The following is a 24,726-nucleotide window of genomic DNA, read 5'->3' as shown; positions in this document are numbered from 1 at the left end:
GGTTTTGGACTACAGCTCCCATCAGCTCTAGCCAGCACAGTCAATGGTAGCGGGTCATGGGAGTTATATTCCAAACATGGAGAGAGCTCCAAGTTGTAGATCGCTGGTTAAAGAGTAACTGCTCGGTTTATTTGCCATAATGCCTGGAATCCTAAATTTGGGACTTTTATAACCTCTACCCTCGTTCTGCATCGGTTGGCGCCAAAAGGCATGAGAAAGTGTGTCCTTCAGCATGGTGTCCCGTCAAAGTTTCTTATAACAGTTTCGAAATGCAAAAATTTCGAAACAAAAGCATCGAAAAAAACCATTAGAATGCATTTTTTTTTTAATGTAGATTTTTTTTTTTGGTTCGATAGTAAAATTAGTGGTTTTTCCAACAAATTAGTGGTTTATGGGGGACCCCCCCAAACAAAAAAACATGCATTCGAAAAAAAACAAAAAAAACGATGCTTTTGTGTCGGAACTTTTGTATTTCGACACTATGACTGTCGAAAAAAAAGGGACTAGAAACCCTTCAGCATGCATGGTGCGCAGTCAAATTATTTCTAAATATCTGCATTATGTTAATGTGATCAGTCAGGTGGCTAGGCTTTAACGTGCGAGCAGTACATTCAGCACCATGAGTGCGACCAAAGCCCATCTGCGAGGCCAGGCCGTAGCATGCACCACACACGATGCCCAGAGCCCGGGCTTTCTGCTTGCTGTACCTTTGTCGATTTGTGCAAGTTCCTGGTTTTCTCCCTCGGAGTCCTCGCTGTCTTCCTCATCGCTCAGGGGGCAGGAGATCTGGAAAGGGCGAGAGAAAGGCGGACATTAATATGCGTCTATCGGATTTCCTTCAGCTTGCCCCCTGAACAGGATTTCCATTCAGCGAGGGCTGGCCTCCCTCCCACAGTCCCAGCTGCTGCTCAGCGCAGTGTGCAATGGTTCCTGGCTCAGGACGCTTAATCTGGCGAGAAATGAAGGCGGACAGGACAGCAGGAAACAGAACAGAACAACCCGGTGGGCCTACACCCACCCCGACTCTTTCATCCTCCACCCACTGGAAACGCTATACATGTATGTACCGAAAGGTGGGTCTATGATCAGCCAACGAGGTCATGGGGGTTAGGAGTGTAACAGGGTCTGTAGTACAGAAGGTTTTGCACTGGTGTAATGCAACTGTGTATGGAATGTGCACCACAGCAAGAATCATGATATTATAGCACCCACTGTAAAAGGCTGAAATCTGGTTGGAGTCCAGCTCCAGGCCTCGAGTGCTGGAATCCTCACAGATTTTCAGGATAAACCACATGACTATTCATGAGGTAAAATGTGCATACATTTAGAATCACTGTATGCAAAAGTGTCTCATGAATATTAATGAGGGGTATCCTGAAAAACCAGCAAGTGTTTCCAGCCCTCAAGGCCTGGAGTTGGACAACCCTGTAGCATATGGCAAGCGATTGTCCACGCTTGGACCACAACTCCCCCTGAATTGTAACCCTAGTATTCAATCTGCTGAGATGCTGCACGCACCACACTGAACGTCTACAGACAGCAAATTGAGCACCTGCAAACCCCCCCATCTGGAGACAACCCATTGCAATCATGTCCTATGACCACACAATCATCTAATACGGAGCTCATGCGCGATGCCAATGGGGCTCTACTTTCATGAAATGGAACTCTTTTGGGCAACCGAGGAAGCTCTGGCAGGCACCCAAAAGTACAGCAGGAGGTATGCAAGGTGTCCATAGTCGCCAACACGATCCATTCCAATCTGTAGGTTCTTATCCAGTCCTGGTTGGTTTTTCTTTGCATTCTGGGACTTGTAGTCTGAGTTTTATAATGGGAAAAATTGAGCTACAAGTCCCAGAATGCAAAGAAAAAACCTGAACTGTATAAGCACCTAAAGATTGAAAGGGGTCTTTGCAACTACGCATGTCTGCAAGAGCACCATAGCACAACTCTTAGGCAGCCACGAGAACTCCTGCAAGCACCGATAGATCTCTTCTAGGAGTCCAATGAACATTAGCAGTGAGCACATTGCACGTCTTGAGAAGTGCTGATGAGCTCCTGGAAACATCCACTGGAGAGCCTGGAGAGATGGCGGAAACTCCTGGGAGGTGCCCCAACTGATCTCCAGTGGGCCTACTGCTTACATTTTGCAGGTATGCCAGGTATGCTGTGGGCTTCCCATTACACGTCTGCAATCCTGTAGGCACCTACCAGCTCCATGAGACACCCAATGGAGTTAATGCAAGCTCAATTTTGCTCCTGCGTACTTCGCATTCGCAGTGATGGCCCTAAACTCTTGCAGGAATGGCACAGAGCACATGCAGGGAATGAACCATCTTGAGCACCCTCTCTCACCTCCTTTCCCCACATGTCTGAAATCCATACTCAGATTACCTAATTTATATGATTTAGTGTAGGAACATATTTGGGATTACATCTAGGGGGCTAAATCCAGTTCCCCACCCATCCCATTCTACCCGTCCGCGCAGCTAGTTCCTTTGCCAGACCTGTGTTCTGACTTCGTTTTTGTCCTTCTTCCATTTCCTTCCCGGTTATGCAGTCACTGTCGGCGCCCAGCTCCCTATCTTTCAAAGAGCTAGACATCTCCCTTCTCTGTTCATTCTCCCGCCTTTACATTAATTCCTCCTTACGTGTCACGGTCTCTCAAACACACCAGCCCTAGCTCTTCAACACATGGCCCACTTAAGAAGCTTGCCTTTATCCTCACAGTATTTCTTTCTAATTCAGAGGAAATATGAATGTCCCCTCAATGGAAACTTTCACTTGCACCCTCCGAGTTTAACCCAGGTTGTGAAACTTTCAGTAATTGTGATGCAGAGCATTTCACTCCTTTGCCTTGCAAAGATTGTCTAGTAAGTGTGAATGTTTAGTGGTTCACACTGCAGTGGGTTGCATCTATTTTCAAAGCCCCTGTACATGCCAGTAAGTGATCTAATCTTCCAAGACAAACTAAAAATAAATGGGGTTTACTTTGTGATTGAAATGAGTTTATTTCCATAGTGTCTGCTTGCTACAGATACATACAGGTTTTCTTGTAGCGCTTCAAATCTTTAATCGTATCATATGCCACAAGCTGCATGTCCTTGTTAAACAAGTACTACACGCAGGTGCCCATATGACGCAGTTTCTTTAGTTGTCTCTTGAAAGTATATTCATACAACTCGGGAGATTGTTTGGGTGCACATCACGTGTTCTTATGCAAAGGAATTGGACATTCGGTTGAACTGCATCTTAACTAGTTATACAATAGCATAGGAGAGTTCAATCTTTGCCTTGGTCCACGGGAGCATAGTAAGGAAAACACCCCAATAAAATAAATGGATCTCCTTTAGTTGTGAGGGCCTTGCCCTTGTCCCGCATGTAGAACGTATAACCAGTGCTTAGTTCGTGGATTGTTAGCCCTGGCACTTATATTTGAGCCCCAGCACTTATGGTCTTAGACTCACTTTAATTATGAAGTGGTGATAGTCAGTGCATCCATCAACCATAATAAGCAGGTGCCAGCTGCAGTGTAACCCCAAATATGTCGACAAAGTGGGGAGGGGAGCAGCTAGTGGTGGTGGCAACATTGGTGGGGAACTGGCCACCCACAGTGTCACAGGAGTGCTGGAAAATATTTGGGCCCTGGTACTTATTTATTTACAAATTAAGCAGTACGTATAATGTGAAGGCCTGCCTTAGCAACAGTTCCTGGCTACAGCACTGGGATGGAGGCTGGCCATCTGCATCTTCCGTTCTAAAAAATGAAAATCAGTGCCACAGGCCCGAAGCCAAGGTGCATACTTGCCCAGCTTCACTCGCTTAAATTAGTCAAAAACTGCCAAAAAACAAGCACTGGCAGAAGCAACAGGTTTGGTTTTGCTAAACTAAACCCTCCCACATGCTCCAGCCTCCTCTCAGATCCAAGACAGAGAGACACGGAAGGTGGTCTACATGGATATCCGTTATTGTTTCGAGAAAATAAAAATAAATTGGGAATTGACCCAATTCTTTGGACCAAAAAACGAAAATTAATGTTTGCTTTTTTACCTTTTTTAAAATAATGTGTAGGGAGTGCCCCCGCATCCCACCCCTACCTTAACTTATACCCTTACCCCCAACCGCCACCTATTTACCATACATATACCAAAATACCTACTATTTTTTGTCAAATAAATTAGGTCATTTCTCATTCATTTTTTTTGTATTAGGTTATTTGTACGGATTCGGTTCTACATAGCCAAAGGAGCACTGACACAAGGAAGGAGTACAGCACCCATACTCTAGGGTTGTCAAACTCTGGACCTTGAGGGATGGAATCGTGATGGGTTTTCAGGATATCCCTCATTAATATTCATGAAGAAAAATGTGCATATATTTAGAATCATTGTATGCAAATTTATCTCATCAATATTAATGAGTGGCATCCTGAAAACCCAACATGGATCCGGTCCTTGAGGCCTGGAGTTGGACAAACCTGCTTCCCCCTCAACACCACAGAGCCCTCACCATGCACCGTCTGTTGCATGTTGCATCTCATCTCTTTAGTATCGAATATAGGAATCCCAGAATAGTATCAAAGTGCCCAAACTAAACCTAAAACACCACCCATGAGCCAATAGCAATGGTGCTGCATAAGTACCACATGAGCAAGGATTAATGGTGCCGCCAACGTACCAATGCTATTCGCCTAATCCTAGACTATATGTATACAATGTATTTACTATGCCTGCCCGGACTATGTACGTATGCAATGTTTCTACAATGCCGGACACATGCCTCATGTAACTAAGTTCATTACCTGTAACAGCGCCTCGATGCCTATGGGCTGTTTGCACGCTTTATAAATGTGAGTAAATAAATAACAAAAAACGATGAGACATCTAATAATGGTGCTGAGGCACCACCCGAGCTATCAAATGAGCAGCTTAAGAACCCCAGGCACTGTGCTTTGTCGGTGCCAAGAAGTAGCACAGCACAAAACACTCCTATACGATCCATCTGATCTACAGTGGTCTCGCCGAGAAATACATTTCCCAAATAGAAGAACGTCTGAGGGACTACAAGAGATCGTGCCAAAGTCATAGGGTGGGGGTTGGGTACTATAGCCTCTGATCTTTTGGTTGTAGGCCAGGATAGAAGTTCAGGGGCTACAACCAAAAGGCTAGCTAGCCCCGACAGTACCAACATTAGCGTAGCCCCAGATCTTTTACAAACCTAGCAACACCCTTGGGTAGTGCACTGAGCCAGGTAACCACTGGTCTATCCTTCAAGGTGACCTAAGAGGAGCTCAGCGATTGGCTTCTCTGCCAGGGTCCAGGGGCCCAAGGGACACATGCTTGTGCTAATCAAGAGTAAGCGCTTAGCAGCAGTATCAGTGCAGCTGCAATCTGTGACCTGTAAATTAGTCGGAAGACACTTTTGTACTCCTAAAATAAAATACATAATTTTGGCTTATTGAACATACCCTGCAATGGGACCCCCTAGCTGCAAAATAAATGTCCTATATTCACAGTGTTCTGCCTTAATAAATCCACAGGGCTAACGCATGAAATTCAAGATTACAAATCTTCATGGACAGGGTATTTTCTTATTCCCAGGACTGTGTTTTGTGGGGGTTAGGGATAGCCCCAGCACACGAAAGGAAAGTCCAAGTTAGGCCTCCTATGCAAAATGCATGCACCTGAAGGAAGGGCACACTGGCAGAGTGAAATGATAAACTTAAAACTGCGATCCTGCTAAAGATGCCTAGCCAATCCAAAAGATATGTACTTCTGCAGATGACCTACGCAAGACTTGAAAATCAAAAGCACAGTGTTGGCTGAGAGATAAAAGCAGCAATTTCATTGACACTGTCAAACATCAAACCGCTGTGCACCCCAAGTTTAAATTAGTGGGCCTTGCAGGCAAAATTTAAAACCATGTGAATACCTTACCTATCAGGTGACTAAAACTCACTTTTGTAACAGAATTTAGAACCCTTCTTTATTGGGACCTGGGGTCAAAGAATACCACGTAACAGAGTTTTCTCCCTTAAAATGATTATTTCAATTCTCTGTTGCTGAAAAAGAATTGGGACCCAATGGACATGCATTGTTTATTTTTTATCAGCAGATGAATGCACACTTCGTGCACAAAGAGTTTGATTATTGGGACATCCCTTGTTACGTACACTAAAATCCACTTTCCAGCACAAAAAAAGGATAGCGAGATAAAAATATATGTGTGAGTCAGCAAAATGAACATCATCCCTTCACTTAAAGTTGCCCCATTAATAATGATTGATGTTTGCACAGTAAAAGAAAGACTCTGGAGTAGCCAAAATTACATTTCTAATGGACAGTGGGGCTGACTGCAACACAGATTCAAAACAAACTTCCCCCACTGCTGGCTTTGCTCAGGACTTCCCACTTTATAAACAATGGCTTTGAACGTTGCTTTGAACGTTTCAAACCCAAGCAGAAGGATGTGGCCAGAGCATGACAGGATTGAGTTGGTGGGCTGAATAAACCGAGGCTGCAATAAGTGAAGCTGAACTTTGAAAAATACCCTAAATTGAAGAAATCTTGTGGACTAAAATCCTGACTTCACTGTGGGATGGCACGCCATAAAGAAAGGTATAATCTTTGCCACAGCTTCCAGGCCCCACTAGAGTGATTGATCATTTTATTGCAAGCCTGAACCTACAGCCTAATGCACATACCTGGACCACATGGACACCAAGAACCAAACATGAAACAGTGGTTTATATGTATAAATATATGGTCATTGACTTTTAATTGAAAATGTCTTTTAATTACATAGCTTTGAGATCATAATGGTTAGACTTGTGGCTGGTGTCATTTTAAAAGTAATTTCAAGGTGATTATGTTGCCACACATTCCATCCACATTTGATTTTGGGGACTCAAGGTATGAGTGAAAAGGTCTTTATAGCTGCCCCGAAAATTGGAGGAACATGACATTTGGGGAGCTAATGACTTATTAAATTAGAGATCGGGTTATGAAGTTTCACATTCCTATGTTAGTTTTCAAATAATGGGTAGAATACCGTAGCACACCGGTGCAATCACTTGAGGAAACGAAAGTCAACTTTCCCGATCCGTCATGAGGGGAATATTAACATCTATATATCATAGCATTTAGTGGTAAATTATAAAATGTTGCCATATAGTGACTTTTTGGGTAAAACTGGACATGGAAAAACATTTCAATCTCAAAAGGGGAGTTGCAATATGTCTGTTCTAGACTCCTGAACCAATCCTTAGAGAGGGGCTGTATTTAGGGGCAGAGGGGGTGGAGAGAAATGTAAATGTCCAATACTGGTTGCAAGATCATAAGTTAGCACTGCCTAGAGTTCATTTTCCATGGGAGGGTCTTAGAGAGTAAAAAGGTCTTGCACTATGGAAGAGGGGGCAGCTTCTAAAAATCACCAAAGGAGATCTGCTAAAAATCATCTGGGTGGGAATATTGGGAGAGGGCTGGACATTCCCATTGCTGGGGAGACCAGAAAACAGAGGCTGTGATACTTACCTGAAGCCCATAGAGGGATGATTGCTGTGGGATCCCATTGACTGAAGTGCTGGCCAGAATCCTGCTTTTCCCCAAAAGCAAAGCCCTGCTCATTCTCCACGAGTGGCAAGCCTAGAGATTACCAGAAATAAGTAGATCGTCCAACATTTTAGCGTGGGGGTCTATTTAATAAACCTATTCCCTTTCATTAGTGGGTGGGTGGGTGGGGAACTGTGTAGACCCTTACCATATTTGACTGTATATTAATTTAATTAACTCCCAAATAGATTGCGGGGGCGGGGGACGGGGACGTTGGAAGAATTTGAAACTTTCGCCTTCTCTCTTAGCAGGAATGTTATAGCTATCTAAAGTAATTGGGGTGTCCTTGCCACAAAAATGAAAAAAATAGTACTGGTCACCATTCCCAAACTTTGCCTTTGAGAAATATCTAAAATCAATTGACTTTCTCATGAATAACTCGGAACCCACATCGAATAAGGGAAACCAACTTGATTGGATAATTTCCAACAATGTGAAAACTACTATACTAGGAACAAATCCATGCATATGGTCTGATCACTATAAAATCGAACTGACACCCAAAGGGAATGTCAGGAACACAAACATTGTACCCAACAAGGTTTGTGGAAGGAACGTTAAAAAGATCACACCCCTTATCCTGGCACAAGGCATTGAAAACATCATAAACACGACAGTAGACGAGGACTCGTGCGACAAAATCGTGGCAACATTTAATAACCAATTCGAAAAGCTTATTGACCAACATGCTCCCATCAAAAGTAAGCAGGTCACACTCAACCATAATCATCAGAATGGGTTTAATGCTGAAACCTGTTCACTCAAAAAGGAAAAAAGGAAATGGGAGAGAAAAATGGCAAAAAAAAACAAACAAAAAAAAAATCACACAAAGACAAATGGAAACAACTGGACAGACTACATAGAGAAAAACCGATGGAAACAAAGAAAAACTATCACAACGAACAAATCATTGCTGCTTCCAGCTCGACCTGCAAATTGTTCCAGATTCTGAAATCGGTAGAAAACCCCCCCCAACTCCGTTTCTGCCATCAGAGGAAGACTGTGAGAAGGTCCAATCAGCCTTTTACAATAAAATTCAAAAAGCTTGTGAAGTCATGAAATCCTGTAAGGTGGACATCCAACCTCACCAACTTCCGGATAAACTAGAGCAAACCCCCAAGAGAAGAAAAAATTCAAGTTCTCCCCTATCTGCCTAGACGACATGAACTCCATACTTTCTACAATGAGATGCACGGCCTGCTCTGAAAACATTACCTCCCAAGCTTATACTGGACAACGCTGGGATTTTTGCCCGTTATCTTCGTAGAATGGTAAATACCTCATTTAGAGACAACAAAGTCCCAACAGCAATTAAAACAGTTACTGTTACACCTGTAGTAAAAAAATCAACATGACCCTTCCAATCTCCGCCCAACAACGAACTGTAACTTTCTCCTAAAAATCTTTGACAAAGCTGCTACTATCCAGCTCCAAGACTATATCGACACAAACAGCCTCCTACACACCCAACAACCATGCTTAAAAGGAGCACATGGTACAGAGACGACCCTGCTTGACCTTCAGACCAAAATGCTTAGTATCGTGGATGAGGGGAAAGCTGGGATGCCGATTTTATTAGACCTCTCAGCAGCATTTGATTTGCTCGATCATCAAAAACTCCACGAGGCCATAGACAAATCAGGTAATTGTTCTCGAGGAGCCAGAGACTGGGCAACAGCCTTCCATAAAGATCAGAGATCTAAGATTCACTGGGGCGTTCATTTCTCCATACCCCAATTTATAAATTGTGGCATACCCCAGGGGGCCAGCCTATCACCCATTCTGTTTAATCTTTATCTGCGGTGTCTATGTACCCTATTAACCAACTTGAGTATCTTCGTTACAAATTTCGCCGACGATAAACAACTAGTCATTGAACTGACCGGCTGTCATACCACTGACAATAAACTTGCTAGCATCTACAGCTCCATGGAAGCCTGGATGATGACAAACTGGCTTTGCCTCAATGGAAGTAAGACTGAACTCATGATTTTTGGATCACCCAGGCAAGAGCTAAACTAAACACAGATTACACCACCTTTAAGATCAAAGACACAAATGTAGGGGGTCTCCGACAAGGTTAAGACATTAGGTGTCTACCTGCAAGCATCCTTGGGAGCGGATGCCCACGTAACGTATCTGAACTGCCGATATCACCAAAGGCTGCTCAGTCACATCAGACCTGTATTGAGTAAACAAAACAGCACCATCATCGCCAGAGCCGCAATCCTATGTAGACTCGACTACGAGAATGCACCGCTGATGGGGGCTAACAAAAAATGCATCAAACAATGTCAGATCATACAAAACAATGCAGTGAGGATAATTACCAGTAAATAAAAGGGGTGACCATATCACAAAGGACAGAAAGTCCCTTCATTGGTTATCCCTGGAAGACTGCATTATCTTTAAAGCAATGACTATCATCCATCATTGTATATTTGGATCCGCCCCCGTCTAACTAATAAACGAAATAACCACATACGAACCTTGCCTCGCCTTCAAATCCAAGGCGCAAGGATTTGTGAAAGTAACTCGCTCCAAATAAGCCAATGGACTTGGGCGAGCTTTCCCTACCAAAGCAACATTAAAGTGGAATGAACTCGCAAACAAATTAAGGCTAGAATCTAACTACCTATCTTTTAGGAAGAAATTGAAAAACACTGTTCAAATAAAGGACCTGTATAATTACTAAAGACCATTTAAAGTAATCTACCCAGGACCAGTAATCCTGCTCCGCTGTCCCGTCACTTTCATGTTGTCCTTGTCTTTATGTAATGGGCCCCGATGCCTGCCGGCTTCGGCGGTATAGAGATAAATAAATAAAACACAAAGATTTATTTGTTCCATACCCAAACCCTGTCTTTAAAACCAAAAGGTGTTTGTTCCAATCCCAAACCTTGTACTTAGACATAAAGTGGTTTGCCACCAAACAAAATTCACAATTGTCACCCCTCCTTAAACATTGTATTTAATAAATGGGTGCCCTTGGCCCCAAACCAAATTCCCAAACGGTCCCCACTCCTCAGACCTGGGCTTTAAACAGAGGGATGCTACATTTCAATGAGGCTTGGGTTTTTGGTGTTGGAGAGAACTGCTTTCCAAAAGGGAAACCTCATGTCACCAGCATGGCATTGTATAATGTGTAATTTATTTTAAAATCAAACTTCTGCTTGCCTGCTATCTAAATCTTCTTAAATCACATTTGTCCGTTTATTAGGAAAAAGAACCTCATTGTGTGGGAAGCTCTGTTTTGTGCCACAAAGAAGGTGGCGTGTGTAACAGTTTAATGCACAATTCATTGCACCTATACTTTAAATATACATTCTTGCTGCACACTGGACGGTTCTTGACTCACTGTTGACACAGGGGAAGGAACAATAGGGCTCTATAAGAGTCATAATTGGGGCGTATTTGAATCCAAATTAATGGTATATTGTGGTCCCGTTTAACTGGGGGCTGGGGGGAGGAACTCCCCATCAGAGGCGTTTCTAGGGGGGGTCTAAGAGGGCTATAGCCCCTGGTCTTTTGGTTGTAGCCCAGGGTAGAATCTCAGGAGCTACAACCAAAAAGCTAGCTAGCCCTAAATCCCGATACTTCCGACATCAGAGTAGCCCCGGGTTTTTTTCCAGACCTAGCAACACCCCTTCTCCCCATGTTGAGCGTGGTCTCCCTATATACGTTACAGTTTACTAATATAAATTGGGCATCCATGGGGTTGGGGGGAATCGAGTGCATGTGAGCAATGGCATTTGGGAAGAGGAGAGTAGCGGAATGGTAGAAGAGAAGAAAGTGTACAGGTCATGAAGTGGTCACAGAGCCAAAGAAAAACAAGCATTTGCAAAGCCAACAGTTTGGGCTTTTGTGTAGGCATGGGAAAGTCACTTGCCAGGCACTACTGTAGTGGCCAGTGATGGTAGCAGTACCTGGGCATCTAATAGTAGTGCCTGGCAAAAGCTTACAACTTATGCACAAGCCAAAAATGTTGGCTTTACCAATGCAGGTTTTTAACAGGACTTCAGTGACGGACATGCAGAATGGTTATACATGGAGCAGCTGACGGCAGGCCTGGTAAGAAATGTGTATTACACCAGTAGAGTGTTTAGAACTCTAAGTCATTCACTCTCAGAAGGCTGCTCTGAGCAAACACTGGTGGGTACTTTCAATGCACAGCCCGATGAGGCTTGATTAAAGCGAGCTCAAAGAGTTCCCATAAGGAGGTATTTGGGTGGGCAGAGGCGGGAAAGGCCATAGAGATGAGTTGGCCATGGGTGGGCACATAACCAAACAACACCTATAGACTGTGTCCCTCCTCATTTGTCATTCCTCCCACTCTGTACTCAAATGCAGTATTTTCGGCTTGTAGGTGTCACAAGCAGTGCCTAATAGCCCAAACTAATGAAGCGTTAAATTACATATGGGTGGACTGGGCGTGCCCAAGACGACTAGGAGTGGATATGAATACGTACAAAATATATTGTGTGGTCAGGGAGAGGCTCATTGAGTCGCACTTTCTTTTTCATTCTGCAAATTATAAATCAATGACGAATGGGGAATCAACACTACAAGTTCCGGAATGCAATAAATAAATAAACCGGGCTGGTTAGCATCTTCCAAATGAAATGGATGTCACATGCATGTAGAATTGTACTAGTGGAGAGAACAGTAGAAAAGGAAGCAGGGAAAGCGCCTATGGAAAGGCGAATGGTGGGAAGAGAAGCGAGTTAACAGAAGGGAGAACTTTATGAATATAGTTTCTAAAGTTGTTAAATAGGTATCTATTCACACTTGATTTCTCAGTCACAATAATCTAGGTTTCTGCTTTGTTTGCCAATTTAGTTGTTTATTTTCATTCATAATTTCTGATCTTTTTAAATGTGTTAAAAATCTGATAATGCAGCGTTCATTCACTGGGAGACTGGCTTAGCCACAATGGCCCATTTGCCCATGCAAGACACTTGGGGCCATCAATAGCCATGCCCACCATACAAAGCGTTGATCAACACTGTTTGCACCCTGGGGCTCCCTTCGGGGTGGATGCGTATACTTTTAAAAGTAAAGGTGGGTCCATGACTACAGAGCTAGAAGAACAAGTTACTTTCTTACCTGGTAACGTTCTTTCGATGGGATGGTCCGACGACGTATTCCATATCTATGACAGGTAATCACCACAGCTGTGCTGCTTCGGAAACTTTTCGGCGTCTGCGTCCTGCGTCGATGACGTCGATATGCCGTCGTCGAGGACCTCCTCCAACGTCCGACGTCATCCGATGTGATAAGTAGGACGCACGACGCCCGTAGCCTCAGTTGTAGTTTTTCCCCCCAGAACGTGTGACATTAGTCAACTGCCAGTCAGACACAAAGCCTTGCGGAACGCAAGCTGCAATCGCAAAAGAAATTCTGCAGCGGGGAAGGCAGGGAGGGAGCGATATGGAATACGTCGTCGGACCATCCCATCGAAAGAACGTTACCAGGTAAGAAAGTAACTTGTTCTTCGAGGGGATTGGGTCCTCCGACGTATTCCATATCTATGACAGACTCCCAAAGCAGTACCAGAGCAAGGAGGAGGGAAAGAATTTAGAATCAAGATTTAGAATTGCCAATCAAATAGCAGAGCAAAGGACCGCCTTGCCAAAGTCCAGATCCTGTCCTCGGATGGAATCGAGGGAATAGTGACGTACAAATGTATGTACTGAAGCCCAGGTGGCTGCATCACAGAAGTTACGAATAGGAACACCCCTCTGCAGGGCAGTAGATGCAGCCATACCCCTGATAGAATGGGCCCGCAAGCCAGCCGGCGGGTGCTTACCCGCCAAGCGGTAACACTCCGAGATGGCCAAAATAATCCAGCGAGACAGTGTTTCGTCACAGCCTGTCCCAAACGCTTTCCAGCGTAACCAATAAAGAGTTGATCCTCCACATGCGTGAAACATAAAAGCTTAAAGCTCTCCTAGGATCAAGCCTATGGAGCCTCTCCTCTTCCTTACCAGGGTGCGGAGGAGGATAGAATGCCGGAAGAACAACCTTCAAATGAAATTCCGAAACCACCTTCGGAAGAAAAGAAGGACGAACTCTAAAGACAACCCTGTCCTTGTGAAATACAGTGAAGGGTGGCTTAACTGAAAGTGCCTGTAACTCACTCAGCGAGCGGAAGTAACCGCAACCAAAAACACAGTTTTCAGAGTTAACAGCCTCAAAGGGCAAGAATGCAAAGACTCAAACGGAGCACCCATAAGAAACTTAAGAACAAGGTTCAAATCCCAACCGGGCACCAGGAAAGGTGACGGAGGGAACACATTAGTGAGCCCTTTCAAAAACTGAAATTAAATGGATTTTAAAGTAGGAACACTTCAGACGAGCGCTTAAAGATGGACAGCACGGCCAGGTAACCTTTAATGGTACCCACTTGCAAGCCCCTGTGGGCCAAAGAAAGTAAAAAGGACAGAACCATGGGGATGTTGCATGCAAAAGGATCCACATTCTGAACTCTGCACCAGTCGCAGAACTTACGCCAACGGCAACGGTACAGAGACTTTGTTGCTGGCCGTCGGGCCGAGAGCAACATCTCCATCACGTCTTCAGGGAGGTCCCAATCCTTATACCTCAACCTTTCAGAAGCCAAGCATGAAGGTTGAGAAACCTGACCCCCCCCCCTCCCGTGAGAGCAGATCGTCTCGGTAGGGAAGACGACGTGGAGGGCAGATGGACAAGTCGAGAAGGTCCGGGTACCACGTCCTCCGAGCCCACGCCGGAGCAATGAGGATCATCCGGGAACCGAACTTCCGTAACCTCCGCAGCACTTGCGGGATGACGGGGACTAGAGGAAACGCGTACAGCAGCGGGAATGACCACGCCACCACGAACGCGTCTAAGGCTCCTTTTGGAGGAAATTCCCGCGAGCAGAACCTCTCGCACTTCCGGTTGACACTGGAGGCGAAGAGATCCACTTGAGGGGTCCCCCAAAGGGCGAAGATCTCCAGGAGAATCTCCTGAGCCAACTCCCACTCGTGAGAGATCGTGCTCTGCCTGCTCAGAGCGTCCGCCGTCACGTTTTCGTCTCCGGCCAGATGAGCTGCCGAGATAGAAACTTCCTGCTGGATGGCCCAGAACTCGAGCTGCATCGCCTCCCTGCACAGAGGAAGTGACCCTGCCCCCCCTTTTTGTTGAGGTAGTGCATGGCCACTGTATTGTCCGTCAGGATCAGGACATACTTTCCTCGCACAGTCGGTAGAAAAGCCTTCAGGGCTAGCCTGACGGCCCTCAGCTCCAACAGATTGAAATGGAGTCTGGACTCCGACGGAGACCAACGACCGCTGACTGTCAGCTCGTTGGCATGAGCTCCCCATCCCATGAGGGATGCATCCGTCACGATCGTCACCTCTGGCCAGAAAAGCCAAAATGGAGCCCCCTTCATCAAGTTGCCTTCGACGGCCCACCACAGAAGGTCCCGGGTGACCGAGGGCGGCACCTGAACCGGGTCCGACATCCTGCCGCAGGCCTGCGACCATTGCATCTTGAGTGCCCACTGCAAAGATCTCATCCGCAGGCGAGCCTCTGGCACCAGAAGAATGCAGGATGCCATGAGGCCGAGCAACCTCAAGAACTCGAACGCTGGGAGCGTCTGGGCATGCTGAAACTTGTGCACCATCTGCTGAATGTGAAGAGCCCTCACCTGGGGAGAAAAACACTGCCCCAGGGAAGTGTCGAGCACTGCTCCGATGTACTGGAGCCGCTGTGTTGGCGTCAAATGAGACTTCTTTAAATTGAGGGAGAAGCCCAGCCTGTGAAGGGAGTGGCAGGTGACGGACAGATGATCCAGGACTTGCTCGGGAGAGCTCCCCCTGATCAACCAATCATCCAGGTAGGGGGTAGACGTGAATCCCCCTTGCCTGAGATGCGCTGCCACCACCATGAGCTTGGTGAAAACCCTTGGGGCGGAGGTCAATCTGAACGGCAGGACCCGAAACTGAAAGTGCGAGTCGCCAACCGCAAACCTCAGGTACTTCTTGTGCTTGGGATAGATCGGCACATGGAAGTAAGCATCCTTGAGGTCGAGAGACACCAACCAGTCCTGAAGCCGAAGGGCCTGGAGGACTTGAGAGAGTGTAACCATCTGGAACTTGTCCTTCCTGAGGAGTTTGTTTAAACCGCGCAAGTCCATGATGGGTCTCAATCCCCAGTCTTTCTTTGAAATCAAAAAATAAGGGGAATACCATCCCTTGTTCCTCTCCGCTACAGGCACCAGTTCTATGGCGCCTTTCTCCAGCAGGGCTTGAATTTCCTGCGCAAGGAGCGGATCCGGACTCTGCAAAGAGGTTCCCCGGTGGATTGTTGTGAGGCCTCTGCCGAAAGGGAAGACAGTAGCCGTGGGTTATGATCTCCAGAACCCACACATCTGAAGTAATGGCACGCCACTCTACAAGATGCTGCGCCAGCCTTCCCCCAACCGGCGAACCATGGGACATGGCCTCATGACTGAGTGGTAGCAGCTGCGGCGTTACCTCAGGGCAAAGAGGCAACTGCCCGAGCGGCCTTGGCACCACGGGTACCCTGTCGTCCACCTCTGGTAACCCTGCGCTGGCCTCTTTGACTGCCAGCTCCTCTCGCTTTACTGAAGGAGTAATAGTGAAAGGAACCACCCCTCCATTGCTGTCCCCTAGGACAAAAAGGCAGAGGTTGGCAAACTGCAGCGCCCAACGACTTCGCTGCAGCTTTGGAGGTCTGCAACCTCTCAAGACTCTCGTCAGCCTTGCTGCCAAAAAGGTGTTCACCGTCAAAGGGCATGTTGAGGAGCCTGGACTGCACATCAGGAGCAAACCCCGACTTCCGCAACCACGCAAACCTGCGTATCACGGTGCTCGCCGCCATGGACCTGCTGACGCATTCAGCCATGTCCAAACCCGACTGAACGGACTCACACATGGCATCCTTACCATCCTGGACCATAGCAAGGAAACCATCCCGTTCGTCCCCTTCGGGAATATGTTCAGCCGCTAACGCAACACAGTTCCACAGTGTGTGTGTGAGAAACGAGACAAGGCACAAATGGAGTTGGCCGCCTGAAGCGCCATACCACCAGAAGAAAACACTTTCTTCGCCCAGCCATCAAAACGTTTGTCGTCCCTATCAGGAGGGATGGTAGGGTACGACGCCTGCTTTGCCGGGGCCGTGGCTGTCTGCACCACCAAACTCTCCGGAGTGGGGTGCCTGGTCAAGTAGCAGGGGTTGCTACTGGCTGGACGGTATTTTCGTGACAAGGACCTGCCCACCGCCGGGAGACTCTCCGGAGCAGTCCAAGCCACCGCCACCCTTCTCTGTAGAGCCATATGAAACGGCAGTACCGGGTCAGTTGGGGGACCAACATCAAGGATGTCCGTGAGATCATCCTGCACAAACTCCCCTGGGGGAGCAGACCATCCCAAGTACTCGGAAACCCTAGCCATAAGGCGCCGGTACGAGGAATCGGCATGAGAGCCAGGCTCAGGCCTACAAAACTCCACCTCCGGAGAGGTGTCCAGTCCACTGGCATCATGCAGTGACTGCCTCAAATCGTCAAACTGACTATGGCCCAAGACAATTTCATCTGGAACCTGACTAGGAACCAGGCCATCAGAATCCTAATCCGCCTCCGAAATATATTCCAGGTGGCGAAAAGAAGGCACCCGAGAGTGCTTGCTCTTAACCAGAGCCTTCCTAGGGGGTTCCCCCGTGCCACGGGGTACCTCCGACACCCCGGCCTCAAAAGGCGTCGAGTGAATCGGCGCCGGCGTCGAGAGAACAGGCATCGGCGCCGAGAGGATTGGCGTCGACGTAGCGTAAATCGGCGTCGACGGCAGATGCAGCGCCGCCAGCATCGACGGCGTCGACACAGTCCTCGAAGCCGGAGCTCTGAGTGTGTCCTTCGACGACCTGAGCGTCGACGGCTTCGACGACTTCCTCGGAACCGGAGCCTCGAGAAAGCCTGTCGACGCCCTCGACGCCTCAGACGTCGATGTCTTCCTCGAAGACATCACAGGTGCACACGGTCTCGAACGCATCGAGGACCGGGACCTGGAACGGGTACGTCGAGAACGAGTCCCCTTGTCCGAACGGGACCTCTCCCGTGACGACCACTCTTGCGAGCAGTGTCTCGACCTCTCACGACCGACCCCACTCGGCGGCGCGGACGGCTTAGTACCCTGCGACTCGAGCATCGTCAGCATTTTCTTCCCGAAGGAAGCCCATTCCTCCGGCGTCGCACGGCAGGTGGGGTAAGCGACGTGCCGGGCAGAGTCCTCAGAAGAGGACCTGGAAGACGACCGCTGTCGGCGCTTCCGAGAATGCCTCGAAGAGGCCGAGGAGTGGCGAGACCGACTCCTAGAAGGAGACCCACGAGACTTCCGACGATGACGCAGAGAGTCTCCTCTCGAATCATCCGTCGAAAGCCCCGCAGACTTTGACTTGCGGGGCTTGGACACCCGACCTACCGACAACTTCTTCTTACGTTCACGTAAGGCTTTGGACGTGAGCGACTGGCAGTCGATACAGTCATCCGTGTCATGGGCCTCCCCGAGGCACCAGAGGCAGGGGTCGTGCGAGTCAGTCACCGACATCTAGAACCCACACTCCCCGCACTTCTTGAAGTCCGGACGCGTGGTCGAAGACGAAGTAGAAGACATCTTCACACAAAGGATTTTCTCACAAAAACGAACAGGTTCTTAAAACCGAGAAGAACAGAACTCCAAAGAGTCGAGGCGTTAACCGAGATTCACGAAGCAACACGTTTGCGGAAAAAATGGAACTGAGGCTACGCGCGTCGTGCGTCCTACTCATCACATCGGAGGATGTCGGAGGAGGTCCTCGACGACGGCGCATCGACGCAGGACGCAGAAAAAAGTTTCCGAAGCAGCACAGCTGTGGTGATTACCTGTCATAGATATGGAATATGTCGGAGGACCCAATCCCCTCGAAAGATTGATATAGAAAAAAGATAAAAAGAAAAAAAAAAAAAAACAAGATGGCCACCACCACATAACAGAACGACACAAGTCCTTTTACTAGGTTTGTGACGATCATATCATCAGACAGGGTTGGGTCGTGGCAGTGACTTCCAAGTGGGGTTGGACGAAGAGGGGATTGTAAAGTGTTCGTGGAGTGCAGGGGCAAAGGAGCGGAGGCCTAAAAGAAAAAAATGCCAGACTGGGGAGAGGAGCCGACAGCCCACGGTGGAAAGTGAACATTTACCAGCTGAGCAAGCCCATGTGCCAGCCAGTGGGATCTGTGGTGCCTCTCCCCAGGGTGTTAATAGTTTCAAATCTACTCATACTAGGCCCTGATGCCTTTGGGTAAAGGAGTGCTTTACAAGAACTCTGGGGGGGAGGGGTCAAAACAAAATAAAGTACGACCAAAGATCGGGGGGGGGGGGAGGGGCAGGTGAGGACAATGTTAAATAGGAGAGGCCAGGGAGGCAGAGTAGGTTTGGGAAGAGGAGATGAAGGAGAGATGAGGGGATGGGAAGGATCAAAGAAGTCTGGAATGGGCAGGAGAGAGAATGAGAAAAGACCAGGATTTGATCAAAAGAAGATCACCAAGGAAAGGGTTAAGGTAGACATGAGGCAGAGGGACAGGGGAAGGAGAGAAGGAGCGGGTGAATCACGAGAGGATGGGGCTGGCATCACACATTCTCACTACAACCTTACCTTTTAGTTGGAAATTGTTTAGTTGTAATGCTCCATCGGGTTACATATTGTAGGTCATGCAACACTTGTTCCTGTCGCACCCCATGAAAATGAGTTTCCTAGTACCCCGCCGGTAATTCCGGTGGGATGCCGGCAAACTGCCCCTACCATTTCCGTCACCAGATACAGCAGTGGTGCTGCAGGGATTTCCAAGGTGGCAAAAACGCCAGTAAATCCCTATTCCATGAGGTATTTGTGGCATTTTTTGGACCGCAGGGAACAGATTTACCTGCAGCTCCCGGCTGCAGTCAAATCTGTGCCCCCACTGGCAAACTTGTGTTTTGCTGGTCCAGTTAAAATCGCTGGTGCCGGAATTACCGGCAATTAAACCAGCAATTTTACTAGACCAGCAAAAGCGTAATTAGGCCCAAAGTGTTTGGGCTGTTTTACTTAAAATGTGTCAATTTTCTTTCAAATTCCAATTTTAACTGAACGCACTGCCTTGGCCCCAGTTCGAACAATGATTTGGTTGAAGATCACAGTCTGAAGCGTTTTACTGTGAGAGCAGAGTCCCATGTTCTAACCACAGGAGAGGATCTCTGCCCACAGCCAGACATCTCCCTCTTCACGCAGATCATGGGTTCGATTCCCACGCTAGGGCTTGGCAGGCTCCCCAGGCTGCTGGGCTCTTTCATCATGTGCTACTCAACTACTCAGTTGTGGGTTTAATACATATCTTTTTTTATACAACTTATTTACAATAACTCCTAGAAATCATTTACGATCATGCAAATATCTTTACTTTTTAACAATATCCAAGAATGCATGATGGGCTGGTTCAAAGGGCACTGAGCAAAACAAACTACATAAAGTAACACGGTCGCGTTAGGGCAGATATTATATCTTTTCACATCAGGGACGTCATTTAGCGGTCGCAAACTGCAATCCCTGAGGTAATTTTTTTTATATTGAGGCTTCTGGGCTGTGGCCAGCAGCATGTGGCTCTTTGTTTCTGGAGTGGCCGGATTTCTGATAGCTATAGCCGGCAAGATAGCTCAGTGGGTTGAGCGCTTGCTGCTGCAATGTGCGTGTGATCTGCAGATTGCATGTTCAGCTCCCGGCAAAGTCAACTCAACCTTTCATCCTGCCGAGGTTGACAAATGAGTGCCAACACGGATTGGGTGATCTTGTATGTATATTTGTTCTATATGAAGCGCTTAAGCATAAGTGCAATATAATAACATCATCATAATTTGGCCTTGGACGTCTGCTTGCATTCACAGTCATTTGTTAAATCGGCCTGTACGCGCTGATATTAATGATATACAATTCATACAAGAATGAATCCTATGTATCACTTTACAGCAATATCATAACCATATTTTTCGTAGTGTACTTAAAAACAATGTGATGCCACTTCCTGTTTTGTCAAGGGGTGAAAGGTTGTGTGCCATCACTTCCCGTGATGTCACTTCAGGCCCGGGTCAACTAACATCACTTCCTGTGATGTCAGATCAGGAGTCGTGTCACTTCCGCTACCCCTGGCATTTTGGTGAAATGATGTCCCTGTTTCACATTATGTCAAGTTGCATTGTTCAAGACCGAGAAGTGCTTTAATGCTGCCAGGAGACGACATGTAGCACTCCACCGAACACACAAGTAAATAAGTAATACACCCAAGTGTACAAGTGACAAGCGGCCTCATAATTAAGTACTGGGACAAGGAAGAGGGGCGTGGAGGTCATTCTGGGGCGAGGAGCTGATTTTGGCAGTTGGGGTGATAGTCTAGGCCAGCATAGAGTGTGGAGCGACTCATGATTTGTTGCTAAGCATGGGGGAGGAAGGCCTCAGCAAGGCTGGCAGGGGCACCCCCATATATTGTGCTATGCCACTAGGCCGGACCACCCCCAAATCAAAGACAAACCTCATATGGTGAGGCTGTAGCACAACTGCTTCCCCCTCCTCCCCACTGCTCATAGAAATCTTCCTTGAGGGCACCCCACCCGTGGAGAAACGTCCCTTTGCTTCCAGATCGACCTTAAGTGGAAAGAAACCATGGAATCCGTGGACATTGTGCTTCATGAATAGCTTCAAGAATCCCACTTAACAGAACAAAGTATGAAAAAAACAAAAAGGCACCCCTAGCATTCAATTTTCTAAAAACAAAAACAGCTCTGAAACAAGGGGTGCAACAAAACCCAATTTCTATTTAGGAGGGCAAGGGGGGCATTGTGGGGGCTAACCCTTCAAATGTTCGGAGACTCACTAGCTTCAGTGACAGTGGGGGGCAAGCCTGTGTGGGGGCATCTACTTTACACATTCTAGTACAGCTTCAATGTTACAATCAGTTAACTTCAAGTCTGAAAACACCCACTTAAGGACTACTGTGAGAATGGGTTGTCTCCTGTCCCCTCTCTGCCCTTCCAATCAATCCCCTGGCATACAAGTAACAAACCCACATCACAAGTTCAATTGCCTAAAAAAGTATGCACATGAATGCAAGGTGCCAACAATGAAATGCTTTACATTAGTAATTGCTAGGCCTTGGTTAACAGCGAAGCCCAGGTGCCGTTTACCATTGGTGTCCTATTCTGTCCGGGCAGGCTCTGTGGGTCAGCCAGGTCGAGTCAACAGTCATAGCCCAACATTTCAGGGTGGGGGGGCAAGGGGGTGGAAGCCCGGTCAGCTCAATGGTGTTGACTGTCTGTAGCATCTTCAAATTGCACATGCACACACTACCACACATACGTGTGCAGTAACTAAGATCACAGGAGCTGTGCAGTTACACTCCCATGATCAGGGCTGTTAGAAGATGTGGTGAGGCCCAGGGAAAAACATTTGGTGAGGCCCCCCCTTACACTTTTTTGCACTCAGCCAGCGGCGGCACTTCCGCAAACAGGAGACTCGAGAAATCTCCCTTTGAGTGTGTGTGCAGGATCCCAAATATGGTTTATTAATAGAACTCCAAATAAACTACAGCAAAGTTAGATTTCTCTACTGAAGAAAGTTTATGCCAGACTAACTTTTGTATCATATGCATAAATATATATAAAATGGCATGAGCTCTCCACTCCGCCACCTCCAACTCTCTGAGGGTCAGTCACTTTTCCAAGCAAAGACTTGAGGGCAGATCTCTTGCTTCAGCTGGGGCCTCCCTCTGAAAACAGCCTCCCTGCCTCTCTTAAACTTGAGCAGAACCATCTCCGGTTACGGAAGCAACTCAAGACCTGTATTTGCTTCTGCCTTCTCTCTTCGTCTCCCTTGCTGTTGACCTGCCTGATCCATGCACTGTTCACTGGGTCAAGCTCTGAATTCGGGCCCAGGTCCCTGCCTGTCCTGTTGCAATCCTGCACTGCCTATTGGCGCCCCTGCACTTGTGGTCTGTATCTGTAACCCTACAGTCCCTCTCTTGCACTTATTCTCCACCCGTTAGCTGCACATATGAGTACCCACACTTGCCACCCGTTGGCTGCACTCTTTTCTCCTTTGTTCCTGTACCCTACCCCACCCTCCGCACTTCTCCCCTCCCCTGCTCTTAAGCGATCTGAATGACACAAGGCCTAGTGAGCTCTGTGTTTTGTCCTACTCTTGTTTCCCCCTCCTTGCCTTGTCGCCCCTAAAAAACACTTGTGTACAGGCACCTTATAAATGCCATATCATAAAATTAAGCAGCATACTGCCCCTGTGTCGCATTAAAACACACATCATACACAGTGACAAATGATGTAAAGTGGAGGCTGGTACATTTCTGAATTTAAGAGGCTTAAAAGTTTGTGCCAATTAGGCAGGATCAAAAGAGCACAGTGAGAGAGCCCAAACCAAACAAGGGTTGCTTGAGGGAGGGTTCTCACTCCCTAGAAAATGTTTGAAACATTGGGTTAAAATTATGCAATTTACAGTACTTTCTTTGCAAAATTGGGTAGAAATCCATACAGTTTGCAATTAGTTTTGTATGGAAGCACATGGAAAATCCCAATAGTTGCAAATCACAAACCGTGCACAGGAACATTTTTTCAATACATTTCATGCAGCCTTTCCACGCAAGATATGCCAGTATAAAAATATATTCATGTTGGTTGTTCTCATGTATGTCCATGCAGGCTGCATCAATATATGCCATTGTTACCATGTGCTGAGTGCCAGCCAGTAAAAATGCCATGCCGCAGAAAGTATATCCAGGCTGACTGTGTACCACAAGTTTTATTACTGACTAGATTGGCCTACATTCGATGTGGGCCAATTTAGCCAAGTAGTATGTTTGCTTTAACCTTGATGCATAATCCTGTGCATCAAGGGTAAAGCAAAAAGAGCATTGGCAATGCTAACAGTTTGGGCATTCGTGTAGGCATGGGGAAGACACTTCTGTATTGGTATTAGCTGGCCATTAATAGTGCCGGTGCAAAATGGTTCGAGTACCTGAGCAGCTAATAGCAGTACCTGGCAAATGCCTAATACATACACAAGCCAAAACGGTTGGCTTTGCCAATGCTTGTTTTTAACAGGACTTCAGCAAAAGACACGCAGGTTGTTTTTAAATCGAGTGGCCAAAGGCAGACCTGATTAATACATTTTTATTACACCAGTTCCGTGTTTACAGCTCCAATGAAGTCATGAACTCTCAGAAGACTTCTTTGAGAAAACACTTGCAGGCACATTAAGGGCAACGTTTGATGGCAAGGCGTGTTTAAAGCTAGCTCAAAGAGTTCCAGTGAGGAGGTGTTTTGGGTGGGGAGGGCAGGAACTGGGTGAGAATTGCCATAGGGATTATCATGGCCATGAGAAGTCAATGGGTGGGCAAATAACTAAACAACATCTACAAGTCCCTCCTCATATTGCATTTCTTCCTATCTACTCAATGCTATGATTGGGACGGCTCTCCCCAGATCCAGGATCGGACAAAAAACTACTCAACAGATTGGAACTACAGCTCCACAATCTGGGAAATCTGCACTAAATGTTTATTTTAGAATGCTCTGGTGTGTTTGTACTTTAAACTATGTTGGGCAGGGATTTAAACCGTGGCCGCTAGGTTCCAAAATTAGACACTTCCCCACAAGAACACTTGAGGGTCTGAGCGGGATCCCTTTGAAATCCCTTGTCAATGTTGCACTGTACTGGAAATACTGATGTGCATTTTTTAGGTTTAAAAGGGGTGCAGATTTTGAACTTTGCTGTCGATACTCCTCTGGGTGGAAGAGGCAAATGTTCAAGGGGTGACTAAAATACCTGCCCTACACCCTCCTAATCCCCCCTGTCGCTGGGCCCGGCCTCTTTCACTGCGGTAGGAGGGATACCCCAGAAAAAAAAGTCTATTTCCACCACTGTCTGTTGGCTAAAGCAATAGTTTTGGCTTATTGGTGGCACACCTAATAACGCAAACAAAAAGAATGCCATGAAGTGGCGCAACACCATCGAGCAGATCAGGCTGTAGCCCCTTCCTGAAATGTTGGGCTTTGTTG

At 46.9% G+C, this 24,726-nt stretch overlaps 1 protein-coding gene across 6 annotated transcripts in view; it reads right to left on the bottom strand.

Annotated features, from left to right (window-relative positions):
* LOC138468255 (uncharacterized) overlaps positions 1-24,726 on the bottom strand; it is a 733,586-nt gene that overhangs the window by 489,375 nt on the left and 219,485 nt on the right. For all 6 annotated transcript variants that reach the window (XM_069608732.1, XM_069608731.1, XM_069608730.1 and 3 more), the window contains one exon: positions 708-786. In XM_069608732.1, coding sequence (XP_069464833.1) covers positions 708-786 — 79 coding nt within the window. The remainder of the gene's footprint in view (positions 1-707; positions 787-24,726) is intronic.

Source organism: Ambystoma mexicanum, chromosome 4q (genome assembly GCF_040938575.1).
Source record: "Ambystoma mexicanum isolate Mex_15411 chromosome 4q, UKY_AmexF1_1, whole genome shotgun sequence".
Lineage (NCBI taxonomy): Eukaryota > Metazoa > Chordata > Amphibia > Caudata > Ambystomatidae > Ambystoma > Ambystoma mexicanum.
Note: the sequence above shows the minus strand (reverse complement) of the source record. Positions and strands in the feature narration are given on the sequence as shown.